The 15734-nt window shown below is 55.8% G+C and overlaps 1 protein-coding gene across 2 annotated transcripts; it reads left to right on the top strand.

Annotated features, from left to right (window-relative positions):
- Nucleotides 1–5525: 5525 nt before the first annotated feature.
- DOLPP1 (dolichyldiphosphatase 1) lies at nucleotides 5526–14442 on the top strand. Of its 2 annotated transcripts, none has more exons than XM_014863495.3 (8): nucleotides 5526–5766; nucleotides 8896–8996; nucleotides 9240–9324; nucleotides 9422–9521; nucleotides 9730–9828; nucleotides 10380–10508; nucleotides 11004–11093; nucleotides 12967–14442. In XM_014863495.3, exons 1-8 carry the CDS (start codon nucleotides 5691–5693, stop codon nucleotides 13001–13003), a joined length of 717 nt encoding a protein of 238 aa, XP_014718981.3. In that variant the 5' UTR covers nucleotides 5526–5690; the 3' UTR covers nucleotides 13004–14442. The 2 variants fall into 2 exon arrangements, with proteins under 2 accessions (XP_014718981.3, XP_014718982.3); XM_014863496.3 differs by lacking the exon at nucleotides 12967–14442 and adding an exon at nucleotides 11256–12238 and having other exon boundaries at nucleotides 5562–5766.
- Nucleotides 14443–15734: the final 1292 nt, after the last annotated feature.

Here is a 15734-nt window from a genome sequence, read left to right as displayed (position 1 = left end):
CCTTTCCTCTTACCCTTCTGAGTTATTGTTGTCACAAGTTATTCTTTTCTGTGTTGTGAGTTTGTGACTAAACTGAAGTATTTATAGCTATTTTTGATGCTTTCCTTCCCTTTGTCTTTTATGTTATAATTAAGTATTTACTAACCTGTTCTGATACAAAGCTGCAATTTTCTAATTCTGTCTATTTATCTCCTTGCTCAAGGTTTTGTAAACCTTTGCTTTTTAGTTTCAGATGGGAGGGCTCTTTTCAACATTTCTTGTAAGGCAGGCCTAGTGGCGATGAGCTCCCTCAGCTTTTGTTTATCTGGGAAAGCTTTTATTTCTCCATTGTATCTGAAGGATAGTTTCACTGGATAGAATATTCTTGGCTGAAAGTTTTTGTCTTTCAGTATTTTGAATATATCATTCCAATCTCTCCTAGCCTGTAAAGTTTTTGCTGAGAAGTCCACTGAAAGCCTGATAGGGGCTCTGTTGTAAGTTATTTTCTTGTGCTTTGCTGCCCTTAATGTTTTTTCTTTGTAATTGACTTTTGCCAATTTTAATATTATATGCCTTGGAGAAGGCTTTTTGCACTGATGTAATTAGGAGTTCTATTGGCTTCACGTATTTGTAAGTCCAGTTCATTCCCCAGGTTTGGGAAGTTCTCCGCTATTATTTCTTTGAACAAGTTCTCTTCTCCTTTCTCCCTCTCTTCTCCCTCTTGAATACTTATAATCCTTATGGTGCTTTTCCTAATTGAGTCAGATATTTCTTGAAGAATTTCTTCACTTTAAAAAATCTTAGTTCTCTCTCCTCCTCCACCTGAAGCATTTATAGATTTCTATGCTCTAAATCACTAATTCTGTCCTCCATAACATCAGCTCCCTTTTTTCTGGATTCTAGATTATGTTTTATCTCATTCATTTTTGGAGTTTCAATCTCTTTGGTGAAGTATTCCTTCTTCTCATTAATTTTACTCCTGAGCTCACTGAACTGTCTTTCTGAGTTTTCTTGTAACTTGTTGAGTTTCTCTATGACAACTATTTTGAATTCTCTGTCATTTAGATTGTAAATTGCTGTGAATTCAGGACTGGTTTCTGGGGACTTGTCATTTTCCTTCTGTTCTGATGCATTAGTGTAGTTCTTCACGGTATTTGATGAAGTGGTCCTTTGCCGGCACATTTGTGATAGTATCAGGTCACAGTTTCCACCTGCCATCGCTGTGGGGGGAGGGGAGGGTGGGAGCTGTGTTTTCTGATCCCACCCCACCTGCTGGAAGTTGTGCTGGTAGGGCTGCTCTGCATTTGCATGCTGGCCACAGCTGCTTGACACGTCACGCACACCCACGCAGGCGGGGCCTCTCTGCTCCACTGGTGGGCTGCTCTGGTGCAGGACTGCTGTGCTTGGGAAGGGACTGGCTGAGCTGGTGCACAAGGCAGGAGGGGAGGGGTGCTTTCTTTAGTGTAGGGGCTGGCTCTGCACTTGCAGGCAGTTGGGCTGAGCTGCAGTGCTTGGTGGGGGCTCTCTCATGGGGGCTGAGCCATACCACTTAGTAGGGAGCATTCCCACAGGCAGGGCCGCCACAGCTCGGTGGGTGTTCCCCCGGCCAGGCAACCACTCCAAAAGCCTTTGCATATAAAAAGAGCCCCTGCCTCTTCTTACAGTTGCACCAGCTGCTGTGTGAGGACCCATGACCTAGATCATTGCCGCCAGGGAGGCAGAGGCATAGGGGTCTGCTCACCTAGTTCCACTGCTTCCCAGGGATCCAGTCCCCCCACCTTTGGATGCATGGCTGCATGGATCTCTTGGACATCCTATTGTGTTGTGTGGGGAATCCTCTTTGGTTAATGAAAGTCTGCTTAGTTGTAACTTAGAGGGGAGAGACAAAGGGAACAACTCACTCTGCCATGATGCTGATGTCACCTGTTCTTTGTTCTAAAAAGGTATAAAACTGTACTGAAAACCATGCTTGTCTAGAATGCTTTCTTCCTTTGTAGAAACTGCCTTACTGGGCTAGTCCTCAGCTTGGCTCAAGCAAAACTCACCTTATCTGTCTTATCAATAGACTGGTATTGGTTATTTGCGTTGACACCCCTGACACTTATACAGGGTCTGGCTCTTCTTACGAACTCCAGTAATTTCTGAAGCGAATGAATGAACCTCTAATCTAGAGGGCAGCAGCTGCCACATTTTGGGGAAACAGGCCCAGAGAGGGGAAGAGAGTTTCTGAAGGGATGGTGAGCACAAGCCAGGGTGGCTGGGGCACAGAGCACTTTGTGCCTCGGATCTCGGGGCTGCCCTGTCTGTGAACTCCCTGCCAGAAGAGAGGTGAGAGTGAAAGGCTGACCCTGCCTGGGACAGCTGGGCTCTGGAAAGGCTGGGGTTGTAGAAAAGCTCAGCCTCTGGAAAGGCAGGGGCTCTGGAAAAGCTGGGGCTCTGGAAAAGCAGGGGCTCTGGAAAAGCCCAGGTCTTAGGGCTTGTCTGAGGCCTCCTCCAGGCAGTGGGAGGAGGCAGCTAGCAGTTGGGGTCATGGGATGCAGGGAAGTTCAGAACCTGGGCCTGCCCATCAGGCAGACCTGGGTTCAAATCCTGGCTCTGCCTTATACTAGCCAGGTGACCTGGCAATTGGTGGGGCACTCCAAGCCTTACTGTCCTCAGCTACAAATGGGGAAATTAAGAGCTGCTTTGCAGGCTGTTGGGAAGATAAGCTGAGTGACAGGCTGGAAACCTCCCACAATGTTCAGAGTGATGCCAGGGGCATCACTGGTCTAACCCTCAGCTCAGGCAGAGGCAGGTGGGTCCTGTAGCTTCCCAGGGTTTCCTTGCAGCATTCACGCCTGCCCCGCCAAGACCCTCGTCCACACGGCAGGTCTGACTTGTCACCTCTGCCATCTCATGGAACCCTGCAGTGGCTCCTAGGCACATCTCCATCAGAAATGCATCCATAGGTACACCAAAGACATGCACAAGGACATTCCTAGCAGCACTACTTGTAACATCCCAAATCTAGAAACACCCCAAATGTCCATCAAGGGTCAAATGGAAAACAAGCAGTGGTGTGTTCACAGCATGGCATACCACACAGCAACGGGAGAGAACAAATTACAAGTAGAGGCCACAGCATGGCTAAACTTCACAAACACAATGCCAGTGAAAGAAGCCACACACAAAAAGTACGCACTGTAGCATCCTGCTTATAGGAAGTACAAAATCAGACCAACCTAATATACGGTGTTAGGAGTTGGGATGGTGGTCACCTGGGGTGACTAGATGGGGTTCGGGGGCTCCCGGGGCCCTAGTTCTTGATCTGGGGGCTGCTTTCACTTTGAACAGAAAGGTAGTCAGCTTTGTGCGACAAGCCCTCTCTCGATCAGGGGGCTGCCTGGTGTGTTTTGTTTGTGAAATTTCAAGCTGTACACATTCGACTTCTGGAAGTTCCTGAATGAATGTTATATTTTAATTTTTTAAAAAAGCAAAACGAAACCAACCAACCCACCAATCCTTCAAAGCGCCCCTCTGTCCTCACCACCAGCAGTGGCCCTCAGAGTTTGGGGGGCCCAGGCCCCGGCTGACCCCCTCCTCCCTCAGCAGCCCCTCCCTCCCTCTCGCCCCTTTCATCCAGCCACACTCCTGCCTCAGGACACTTGCTGGTGCAGTTCCCTCTGCCAGGAAAACCCCATGCGGGATAACGCCCTCTCATTCTGTACTTCCTGATCCTTGTCACTTCCTTGGAACGCTCTCCCTGAGGTGAGAAGACCCTGGAACCAGACAGGCCTGGTTCTCGGGGTCTTTGTCTCTCTAGGCCTATCTGCTCATCAGTGAAATCGTCACTAATCAGGGGCAACGCAGCCAGACCTGGGATGGCTGCCCTGTCCCAGGGAACTATTCTGGGAAACTCACAGCCCACTCCTCACACCTCCTGCTCCTCAGAAGCTAATAATGGCAGTGCCTGAGGAAGCCGGGGGCAGGTGACAGGGAGACGGGGCCAGCTGACCCACACAAGCCCAGGCTGGGCTGGCTGGGGAGCTGAGCACAGCCAAGGGAGGCCAGGGGGCCCTCCTGGCTGGCTGGTGGGTTCTGAGTCACCATCATCCCCCCAGCCCTCTGGGCCGAGCCCATAGCCCTGGCTCCAGCTGTCCTGCAGGCTCGGAGAGCGAGCCATTCTGCTCAGTGGGATTCCCTGGTTTATCTTCACTTCTCCCTACAAGCATTTATATCATTTATCAGGCACTTGTTCTAGGTCTGGCCTGGGCCAGGCTCAGATATGTAACGGGCCCTGTCTTCATGTTGTGCTGGGCTTCTCCAGGTGTGGCTAGAACCGCTTGTATCAGAACCCCAGTACATAAGAATGCAGACTCCAAGGCTCAACCCAGATCTGGACCAACCCAGGCCCCACTGGGACCCAGGGATCTGCATTTCCTACAAGCTGATCTTGGTGCTGCATGAAGTCAGAGAACCATTGAACCATTGCTTACTGGGACAGACAGACAAGGAACCGACTGCAGTCAAGTGTGGTCAGTGCTGAGGTAGGAGAGAGGATGCATCTGTGGGAGCCCAATGCAGGCTCCTCACCCAGCCACGAAAACCTCTAAGTGAGAACAAACACCTGAGCCAGACTGGGCCAAGCAAAGTGGGGCAGGAGGGGTGATGCATTCCAGGCAGTGGAACAGCATGTGTAAAGGCTAGGAGGCAGGAGGGGGATGGGCGCTTTACTTGGACTGTCAGTAATTCAATCTAGCCTGAGAGAGTAGGGGTTGGGGAGGGAGAGGTGGGTGGGAAGGTGTGGCTGTTTATGCAGGGCCTTGTAGCCCACCGAGAGGAATGTTTTGGAAAAACCGAGGTGTAGGTGGAAAACCAACCGGCTTCTTGTTTAAAACGCTCCCAAGATACTTCATTAAGCAGCATAAATGTGACTGAATCAATAAATCTTTGTTAATTGAATGAAAGGAGGAAAGAGACTTTAACTTCAATTAAGCTCCCATTCTTATCATCCCTTAAGCTTCCATTTTTTAAGGCGTTTAGGGCGCCAACTGTGCGCCCCGCCCCGGGAGTTCCCTCTCCCATCCCACACACTTTTAACAGAAAGGTGGGCGGCTTTGTGTGACCTGCCCTGTCGCCAGTCAGTAAATGGGCAGAGAAAAATAAGGCCCCTACGGGCCCCTATGGCCTCAGTTTACCCATAACTAAAAGTAGGTGGGTTCAGACCCCATCGTACCAAGGATGCGTCCCCGCTTGGAGCATGCGCTCTAACGAGCGCCCAGGTCCCGCCGACCCGAGGCGGGCTCCGGGTACCGGGAAAGCCTTCACTCGGCGCAGGTCTCAGCCAAACCAAAGCTCCCACCAAAGTTCTACACGTCCCCCAGGCTAGCGCCTGATTGGCCCGCCCTGCCCACACTGAGAGCCGGCATCACCTTCTGATTGGCTGCTCTGCTCTCTGCTGTGCGCTGGAACCCTCCTCTCCCCTGATTGGCTAGGCACCTACCTGCGCTCGTCCCGGATTGGGCGCCGGCTTGGCCGCTCGCAGGCTCCTAGGGGCCCCGCTCTCTGATTCGCCGCTCGGGCCAGCCCCACGGCCTGCACGCTGAATGGCTGCGCCGCTACCTGTATCGGCCTCCGATTGGGTGCGCGGCGCCTCCCCGGCGTGATAGGTCAGGACCACCGCCCCCCTGACTCCCCATTGGCTGCTCGGAGAAGCCCGGTCTCCGGGTAAGATGGCAGCGGACGGACAGTGCTCGCTCCCCGCTTCATGGCGGCCAGTGACCCTCACCCACGTCGAATATCCTGCAGGTAAAAGGCGGCCTCGGCTCCGAGGCTTCCTTCCTGGGGCCGGCCCCTCCGCCCTGGGTGCTCGGGCCCGCGCGAGCCCTCGGAGGGGGCGCCGGGGGGCCGGAGTGGGAACTGTCAAACAGTGAGCCCTGGAGGGGCTCGGCCGGCTCGCGCGCCGCGCAGGCGCAGTAGCGCGGCGATGAGCTGGGCGAAATTGTGAGCGGCTCGCTCGCGCACTCTGCGGCTGCGCGGCCGGGGCGCTCCCCCGGGTCCCGTGGCGCGGGTGGTCTGTAGTGGGTCAGGGGTCTGTGTGAGGCGGGAAAGGATCACTGGCCTGGACCTGGGGCTTTCTTCCCCGCCCTCCCCGGAGCCAGGGAGGCCGGACTCCCTCCTCGGCGTGCAGGGAGTGCCTGTTTCCTTCAAACAGTGCTCTGGGGCTGCCTGGAAGAGAAAGAGCTCCCCGTTGCTGGGAGTGTGCAAAGCGAGACCGGGCGACTATTCGTTGTTTGAGTACTTCTGGTGCTACGCCCTGAGCAGGGCATTGCTCCACAACAGTGGGGACCCGGTGAGGGGACAGGCAGCCCCCGGGATCTTGACTTCTGGAGCTTTCCATAAGATGCATCTCTAGAAGCGCAGAGTTTTCCAGCTGGGAGGTCCTTTAGCGACCTTTCTGGAGACGGTCTAGTAGAGTGATGCAGAGCTTGGGCCTTGGGGTCAGGGGTATCTGGGCTCAAGTTCAGGCAGAGGCCTTGTGCAGGTGACTTCACCTCTCTGCTCAGTTACTTCATCTCTAAAGTGGGACTCATTGCAGTGCCTGCCTTCTCGTTGTGGTGTGAGAATCAAATAACAGGAAGCATGAGAAATGCTGAGTGCAGTGCGTGGACACAGTAAACATTTAATGAGTAACTGCAGCTTAATAATGACTGATAATACTTTATCCCGCTTTCCCAGGGCCCTCTCAAGTCCGCCCCACCCTCCCTGGGTAGGATGGTTGGGTGTCAGGGGAGCCCCTCATTGAGACCTGGTTGTCTGAGGAAGGGCCTGCTTGTGCTGTGCTCATGGGCAGAGATGTGAGAGCCTGGCCCTGCTGAGGACCCCAGGGCGGGATGCCAGGGAGCTTTAGGCTGGGAGACTGGGTGTTCTGAGTTATACTGGGGCTAGGGCGGCCCTGCCAGGTCCTGGGCCCTACTTGCCTGCCTGCTCACCCACCATCCATCCAGCCAGCCAGTATCCACTGAGCGCCTCCTGAGGGCTAGGCCCTGGGCTGGCTCTGGTTTAGAATGGTGAACAGGCAGATATGTCCCCACAGTCCTGGACTGTGGAAAAAAACCCCACTTTACAGGGGGCAAGCTGTGGCCTGGAGATGGAAGGGACTTAGCTAAGGCCTCAGCACCTTCGTCACTTGCCCCCCACCCTCTGGCCTCAGAGGAGCTCACAGTCTAACCAGCAAGAAGAAAAGACCTGGCAGTTGTGAGCAGTATGATGCAGGCTGTGACAAGGGACCTTTGCAGGAACTGTGGGTGCCTGGAGGAGGGACCTGGCTGTGCCCTGGGGCATCTGGCAAAGTCTGACCCCCGGCTAACTCTTCTGTGGCCCCCTGCGCTTCTCCTTCGTACCCCTCAGCACACTGATCCTTGCTTCCTTCATCCATTCACTTAACATCGTTTTTGAGCTCTGCTGGGCTTGAGGGGCCCCATCCTTGCTCTCTCACGGAGCCTACCGTGGAGAGGGAGAGACAGACGCTGGCCCAATATCTACACTAACAAGCATATCGTGAGTGATGCCTGATTACTGATTCCTCCCAGACGGAGAGCTCCACAACAGCAGGAGCATATCTTTTTTTGCCACTGTGGTGGGTAAATAATTTATGTTGAGTTAACCTGGGCAGCATCCCAGGTGGAGGAACAGTGTGTGCGAAGGTCCAGAAGTAGGGCAGGGCAACGTGCGCTCAGGGAACCTGAGTTCGGTCCCTAGAATTGGAGCAGAGGCTGGGAGGGAAGCAGGCCCAGGAGTGCAGGGCCTCATGAGCTGGGCAGAGGGAGCCACACAGGGGCTTGGATCAGAGTGGCGAGGCCAGAGTCGCTGACAGCATCTGTAGGAAGGCCCAAGGGTGTTGCTGGCTGTGGGACAGGCCATGGAGATGGCCAAAGGTTTGGAGGCACCAGCTACGCCCTGTCCTCACAGCCCGGTGCCCTGGGCATCAGCTGGGCAGCTGAGAAACCCAGAATTTCAGGGCTACAAGGGACCAGGCCACTGTGTGGATGAAGAGACAGGGGTCCAGAAGAGGGAAGAGCCTCACCCAGTGTCACCTAGCAGGCCTGCAAGTGATGGCCCGAGAGCTGAACCATGCCCTCTGATCCCAGTGTGGCCACGGAGCTGCCCTGTCTCAAATGGTGGGGGTGGCCTTTGGACTCGGCATCACCTTGCCCTTGGGCAAAGGAGAAAGTGGCTCTTGTCTCTTGGCTTCAGTGTCCTCATCTCTCAGAAGGGTTGGTGGTCCCCATGCTGCCTCCCTCCCAGGCCAGTTAGGAGGGGAAGAAGCGAGAGGTCAATAGGTAGCCATTTCTTGCCAGTAGGAAGGCAGTGAGAAGCGGGGGTGGTGCCAGGTGGCCATATTGGGCTATGCACCCTCCACCCAACCCTGGCCTTGGGTCAACCCAAGTCTGTGTGGTGTCCAGAGAATACCTGGGTCCCCTGGAGGCTGAGGCTGGGCTGGGGCAGCCCATGCACCTGCCCGGCTGCCTCCTGGTACAGGGCTTGGGCTCAAGGGTCAGACGAAGCCGGGTTGAAATTCCTGCTCCAGCGGGGTAATGAGTATCGGGCCAGGCCACAGACTGGGATTTTAGTCCAGATCCCACCTCCTTCTGGCTGTGTGACTTTGGGCAAGTCACACAACCCCTGTGGGACTCAGTTTCTTCATCTACAGAGTAGGGACAGTGAAGGCACCTGCTTTAAACTCACAGTCTGAACTTCAGTGCTCAGGAAATAGACGCCGGCACGTTGCACCCGTGACCGAGTTGTTCCAGCCAGCTCGTCGACGGAGGCTGCCACAGCAGCCTGGCCCTGCTCCCGGGCCTGCTGGGACCTCCTTCCTGGCTCAGGCCCTTCTGATGCCCGAGCCCCGTCCACCTCCTATTCTGTCTCTCCCAGGTGATCTCTCTGGCCACCTCCTTGCCTACCTGAGCCTCAGCCCTGTGTTTGTCATCGTCGGTTTTGTGACCCTCATCATATTCAAGCGGGAGCTGCACACGGTGAGTGAGTCTGTCCCCACCACCCCTCACCGCCCCCCCTGCTCCCCAGTGTCCCCAGCACTGGGAGGAGGGGCCGCACCGCTTCATCCCTGCCGTGCCTCCACCTTTCTAGAGATGTGGGGAGGGTCCTGGCTGCTCCCAGGTTTACCACTTGGGTGGGGAGGTTCAGGTGGAGGCCCCATCTCTGGGGCTGGACGGCGGCCAGCAGGCAGAGTCCCAGCTCATTGCACATCTTCCCGGCAGATCTCATTCCTCGGGGGCCTGGCACTGAACGAGGGGGTCAACTGGCTGATTAAACACGTCATCCAGGAGCCGCGGCCCTGTGGAGGTAGGGCCTGGGCAGCAGGGGTCTGGGGTGCCCCAGGTCGGGGCTTCCCTGGGAGGCCTGCGTCCTCCCATCACTCCCTGTTCCTTCTCTTTCCCAGGCCCCCACATGGCAGTGGGCACCAAGTACGGGATGCCCTCCAGTCATTCGCAGTTTATGTGGTTCTTCTCCGTCTATTCCTTCCTTTTCCTGTACTTACGGTGAGCTTCTGGTCTGGCTGGGGCGGCCCTGCGCTGGCCCCAGCCAGCTCTGTGGGGCTCACTGCTAGCCTTTTGGATGCCTCTTGGGGTTGGCCTCTGTGGGGGTGGGAGTAGCTGCAGCCAAGGCAGAAGGTGCCCATGGAGCTTTGGGATGGGACCAGGGGCTCTTTGGGAGGGCTGAGGCTGTCTGACAGGCTTGTTTTCCCAGAATGCACCAAACAAACAATGCCAGGTTCCTGGACTTGCTGTGGAGGCACGTGCTCTCCCTGGGTCTCCTCACCGCGGCCTTTCTAGTCTCCTACAGCAGGTATGGAGGGAGCGAGAGCCCCCCCCCCCCCGACACCCTACCCACTGGGGTCTTGCTGGATTCTTAGTCCCTATTGAGCCCCATTGTGGACCCGCATCGCAGAGCCTAGAGGGCAGGGCGGGGAAAGGGGTCCCAGGCCTCTAGTTTTAAAGGGATGGGGCTCCAATTGCCCTTTCCAGCTTAGTCCTTTCTCTCTCCTCACGGCTGAGCCCAGTGTTCTAGGGGCACCTCCGCACGTCAGCTAGCTGCTCCCAGCATCCTGGAGGAGCCCCTTGTAGACGGACTCAGAGTTCCGGGGCTGGATAGAAGGGAGGAAAATCCCAGCCAAGCCATCCCTTCATTTCTAGACTCAGGGGAGCCCCTGGTGGGGTCCAACCCCCTGCCTCCTTCTGGAAGTAGATCTGAGGCTCTGTGTTCCCAGGAGTCTGTCCTGTCTGTGTGTGTCCCCCGTGTGCATGAAGAGGTCCCTGGGAAGCTGGCACTTGGCACGGGGGATTGTGCAGGCCTGCCTCTGGCTTGCTCTCATGAGCTTCCCTCTGTCCTTGGCCCAGGGTCTACCTGCTGTACCACACCTGGAGCCAGGTGCTCTATGGGGGCATCGCCGGAAGCCTCATGGCCATCGCCTGGTTTGTCTTCACCCAGGAGGTCCTCACACCGCTGTTCCCCAGGATAGCAGCCTGGTAACTGTCTCCTGTCCCTGTTGCTGTTCCCGCCTTCCTGGGCACTATGGCCTCTGCCCCCTCCTGCGGATGGAGCCATCAGTGGGAGGACCCAGGCATCTTGACCCCAGCCTCAGTCTCCCTGGGATGACAATAGTGCCCAGATCTCTGAAGGGCATAAGGCTACCGGCCTCACTTGCCTGCCTTCCCCCCCACAGGGGTGCCGTCCCCGGCCCAGAGGCCGAGTGCCATCCTCTGTCTTTGTCAAGGCTCTCTGGGACTTAGAAAGCAAGCTGAGTCCTTCTGGGCTGTCTGTATCCTGTGGCGGTGCCCCTGCCCTAGAGTCACACAGGTGACACATCTGGGTCTCTCAGTCTCAGGGGTCTATGGCCAGGCAGAGACTCAGAGCAGTGGGGGAGGGTACAGCGCCAGCCCCAGGCACTGGTGGAGGAGTCTGGCTGGTGACGGGCTCAGGTCCTGATGTGGCCCTGGCTTTCTGGGTGTCTGTCTCTCCAGGCCTATCTCTGAGTTCTTCCTAATTCGAGACACGAGCCTCATTCCCAACGTACTCTGGTTTGAGTACACAGTAACCCGAGCAGAAGCCAGGTGAGTTAAGGGGACGACAGTCACTGGGTCCTGGCTCCATGGGGCACAGCCCCAGGGCAGCCACTGCTTCCATTTTTGGAGGGCTCCCCAAGAGCCAGGCACCTGCCTAAGCACTGTTCTTGCACTGCCTCATTGAGTCCTCCCCTGCACCCCATTTTACAGATGAGGAAACTGAGGCTCAGAGAGGAGAGGAGGAGTCACTTGACTGAGAACTTACAGATGGTGGGTAGGGGAGCTGGGCTGCGACCCAGGCCGTCTAGCCCAGAACCAGAGAGCTGGGCAGCCGAGATTCCCAGGGCGCCTGTGTGTGGACTCCCCTTGGGGCTGTTTAGCCCAGACTCTTTCCTGGAAATGGGTAAACCGAGGCATAGTGGGTGAGAGGCTGCCTGTGGTTGCACAGCAAGTCGAGGCAAAGAGGGGTTTTGGAGCCTCTTGACTCGGCTGTCCCACTCCACTCACCCCAAATCCTGGGTGGGGTGCCTGCAGGGTGGGGCTAGGCCTGGCTCCTCCCCAGGTTCAGAAGGGAGCTGAGGGGACGTCGGGCTCCAAAGCAAGGCTGGGAGGTTTCCCAGGAGCTGGTGAGAGGAGCCATGGTGGGCAGGGCGTCGGAGCAGCCGGGAAATGTGTCTAGTGCATCATGGTCCAAATTATCCTAACGAGCTTAAGGGTAAAGTCCTGGATCGTGAAGAAAGGGGATTTGAGGGGGTTAGGGCAGGCAATCCCATTATTGGTGGAAAGGGCCCAGCTGGCCCAGGCCCAGCTCTCCACCTGGCTACCGGAGTGTCTCTGCCCCACCTGGCCCCGCCTGGCCCTGCCCTCCCCACCTGGCTGGCTGCCACCTGCCTTCGTTTCCCGCAATCTCTGTGCACATCTGCTCTGTGCCTGGCTGTGTGCTGGGTGCAGGCACAGAGTGAGACAGCCACAGCAGGCAGGGGGCACACAAAAGAGGCATCTACCCGTGTGATCAGTGCCCTGTGCTCGGGAGCTCGTGAGAGGAACCCGCTGTCGGGGGAGGTGGTCAGGCCTGATGTCCAGGGGAGACAGACCTGAGTGGGGAGAAAGAACAGGCCTGTTGGAGCTGGGGTTTGGAAGGGAGAGTGCACTCAGAGGGAACAGCATGTGTAGAGCTGCGACGTGGGAAGCTGGTGAGTCCACCCGACAGACAGGCTTGTGTGGCTGCAGCCAGGTAGCTGGGGGTGGGTGAGGCTGGGCCACATCATGCAGGACCTGTGGGCACAGTTAGGCTTCTGGATTCTACCTGGGACCCTAGATGAGCCCCATTCTTCTTTCTGAGCCTCAGCCAGCCCCTCTAGAAAATGGGGTGATTATTCCTACTTCCCTCAAGGATAATCCTGGCCCATCGTGGATGTAGCCACACCCCCAAACCAGGTATCCAGTCCCCTCTGTAACCTCTATCAGTAATCTCCTGCCTTTACTTACATCCCTCCCAGCCGGAGGGCTCACTACTTCCTTGTCTCTTTTGGTTGATGGTAACAGAGCCTGCTTGTGCTGGCTTATCTGTAAAGGGGAACGCCCCATCGTTAGCTGGAACCCAGCCAGGGCCCTCTTGTTCTCTCATCCAGGCCCCCACTCCTGCCCTAATCTCTTGGCTCTGTTCCTGGACTCCAGGGCTTAGAAATCTGCGATACAGGCTCAGCCAGAGAGATTGACCCTCGCTAGATCCCAAGTCCAGGGCAGGAGCTCTGACTGACCCAGCTCGAGTCAATCACGGGCTCCTGGGGGTGGGCATTCACCCATCTTGAAGGGACTGTGGATGGGGAGGGACAGCTGAGAGCGCAGGTCGCCGAAAGCCAGGAGGCCCTTCATCTGACCCCCAGGCATTCTCCCATCTCACCCCCTGCCCATTTTGCAGGAACAGACAACGCAAGCTGGGGACGAAACTGCAGTGACCAGTGAGTGTGGCTGGGTCTAGCCTACAGATCTGGCCTGCACGATGCCTTGCAGGATGGACGGAATGACAGAGGGACAAAGCAGAGACCTCTACAGACCCAAGTCACCAAGTGGAGCCTTTTTTTTTCTTATTTTAATTTTAATGAACAAGGTGGACCAAAGGGCCAAGCCAGCCCCTCCACCAGGACCCTGGAGGGCCTGCTGCCAGGGGGCCACATGGCCAGAGAGCCTCGCTGTGCTGCTGCCAGCCCCCGGTCGGGCGGAAAGTGCCCTTGCTGTGGGCGCCAGGGTGTGGGGTACAGGAAGAGGGCTTGCACCTCTGGTCTTGGGGCCAGGAAATCCAGGCAGCGTGAAAAATACTATTTATTTCTTGGTTTTGTCAAAGGCACACGGGATTTTGGAGATGGGGCTGGAAGAGCCTGCTCGGCAGTGGCTGCCCTGCGTACAGAGGGGCCCAGGTCAGCTTCCCAGGCCCTTTGCCCTGAGCCCAGGGGCAGGCTGCCTCTCCCTGGGCCTGAGAGGTGGCCTGGGGGCCCAGGAGGATGGGAGCACCCCTATGCCCTCCCTGCCACCATTGCCATTCCAGAACCTCGTTCAGTGTTTCCTTGTCTGGGGCCAGGGCCCAGAGAGCACGCATCTGGCGGCTGCTATCACTGCGTTCTACCCCATATCCACCCTACACCATAAGGGCTTTTTCTGGTCCCCTGTCCCCAAGACAATGGTCCTTTTCTGACAAAAGAGCCTGCACATGTGGGTGAGCACACCCCGGCTGTTTACAGCCCTTCCGTCCTGCCATCCGGAGCAGTTAGTCTTCATCTCCAGTCGAACAAGACGTGAAGGAACCGGGAGCCGCTGAGCACAGTGGGGCAGTGGGTGCCTGACGTCCCCACACTTCCCCTCCCTCTGGATGCTCTGAACATTCCTCGTCCTTCCTGACCCTCCTCCAAGACGCTGGGAGCCTGCTCGGGGTCACCCTTGAGCCCGGGAGGCAGGCTCAGATCCCCGCTGTCCAGCTCGGAAGACGCCTCTTCCTTCCTCAAGGGAGCTGGTCTCTCAGTTGCTCTGAAATGGAGTTGTGGAGAGGAGATGCTTCGAGACTCTTGCAAGTTTCTCGAACTGAACCAGGCTGCTTGGGTCCTGTGTTTGAATCCCTCTCCTGCCCTGCCTTTTTCTTTATGGAGGTTCCTAATCTGCTGCTGAAGCACAATATTTTGGTGCTTTCTTTTCTCATTTGTTGAAGACAGTGTCCAAAAGCCATTCCAGATGCCAGGACCAGGGGCCTATTTCTGGGGAAGCTTGGTCAGTCCCCACATTTTCCTCCCCTTCCCTTCTTATTTTTACTTTTTACTTTTTGCCTGAGACAAGCCAGGTGTGAGGTGATTTAAGAAAAATCAATGAAATTGTTTACTCTTGTTTTAAAATAAAATCTTGAACTCTGGCGGCTTGAGCACATGTTGACTGAGCTCATGGGAGGAGGCTGGGGGCCGTTGTGGGGACATGTGACCCTGAGGGGCAAGGATATGGTTAAGCACATAAAATCACGAGCATCTCCAAGACATCGAGTCCCTTCTAGCCCCCAGAACCGGGGTTTGAATGCCACTGCATATTCTCCATGAGAGTCTGGGGAGACCTCAGCGCCATTCAGAGTTAGGAAGTTTCCCCTTTTTCCAGTCCCAGTCAGCTCCCTGTGTGGTCCTGGCCGGCTCTGCCCTCCTAAGCCTAGTTCCTCCTCCACGTGACACTCGAGGACCGGGCACAGCCTCCGCCCGGCTGAAGGCCTCCGCTCCTTGTTGAACTCAGTCTTTCGTGAGTATGTGGACAGGGGAGTGTCTTGCTTTGGAAGAAGTAACTCTAAACAGCTGTGTTTTTGGAGGCCTTGGCGAAAGAGATGAAATGTCAAACTCAAGGGCCTGGCCCAAGGCAGGGAGTCTAATCCTTCCCCGATTTGTTAAACCGAGATGTGCAACGGCTGCCCCCTCAGGGTGAGGGTGAACCAGAAGTGATCCCGTCCTCACCTGGGCTGCAGGCTGGATTTGGGGGCCACAGTGGACCATGGAACCTCGCAGTTCAGTTAGGCGGCCGCCCCAGGTGTGTGGCAGAAGTGCACAGATCTCTGGAGGAAGGACCCTTCATCCTGGACTTCAGTTATTTGTATAGTTTTTAAATTACAATAACAAAATATAGACAAAGATGGCCACGTACCCAAGGAAATGACAGCATGATTGAGAACCAGCAGAAAACAGATAGTAGACCCACAAGTACCTCAGATCCTGGAATGACCAGACACAGACTGTGCATTGTTTTACCGTTTTAAAGAATGAAAAGACAAACTTGAAAATATCTGCAGGGAACAGGAAACGTTAAAATGAGCCCTGGCAGATTTTACAGTGAATCAAAACTGAAAAATATAATAGCTGAAGTCAGAGTTCAGTAGGGAGGCTGACACAGCTGAAGAGGACTGGAGGAAAGCTCAGAAGAGTCCAAAATGCTGCAAGGCGGTGCGGAGCGGGCTGCTGTCAGGTGAGCCGAGGGATGTTCAGCCAAGCTCACTGCTTTCACTCCGATTGGCACACACCCGCACCCCTACCCTCCGACTTGGGCTCTTGAAGAACCGCCCAGCACACTCACCTGTGGGTAACCCAATCCAGCCTTTCCAGTTCAGTTGGTCGCCAAGTCTCCTTGCACTCCGGCTCATAAGCATCTGTGAAATACTCAATTTCCTCCACCTCT

The sequence above is a fragment of the Equus asinus genome, chromosome 10, assembly GCF_041296235.1.
Source record: "Equus asinus isolate D_3611 breed Donkey chromosome 10, EquAss-T2T_v2, whole genome shotgun sequence".
Lineage (NCBI taxonomy): Eukaryota > Metazoa > Chordata > Mammalia > Perissodactyla > Equidae > Equus > Equus asinus.
This window is presented reverse-complemented; position numbering and strand designations above follow the sequence as displayed.

What these genes read in the sequence shown, in the direction of transcription:
- DOLPP1 (XM_014863495.3), top strand. Translation starts at nt 5,691, where the DNA reads ATGGCAGCGGACGGACAGTGCTCGCTCCCCGCTTCATGGCGGCCAGTG. An exon ending in TTCCTTTTCCTGTACTTACG is followed by an intron (nt 9,522 to 9,729) that starts GTGAGCTTCTGG and finishes TTGTTTTCCCAG; the next exon opens with AATGCACCAAACAAACAATG. An exon ending in TTTCTAGTCTCCTACAGCAG is followed by an intron (nt 9,829 to 10,379) that starts GTATGGAGGGAG and finishes TCCTTGGCCCAG; the next exon opens with GGTCTACCTGCTGTACCACA.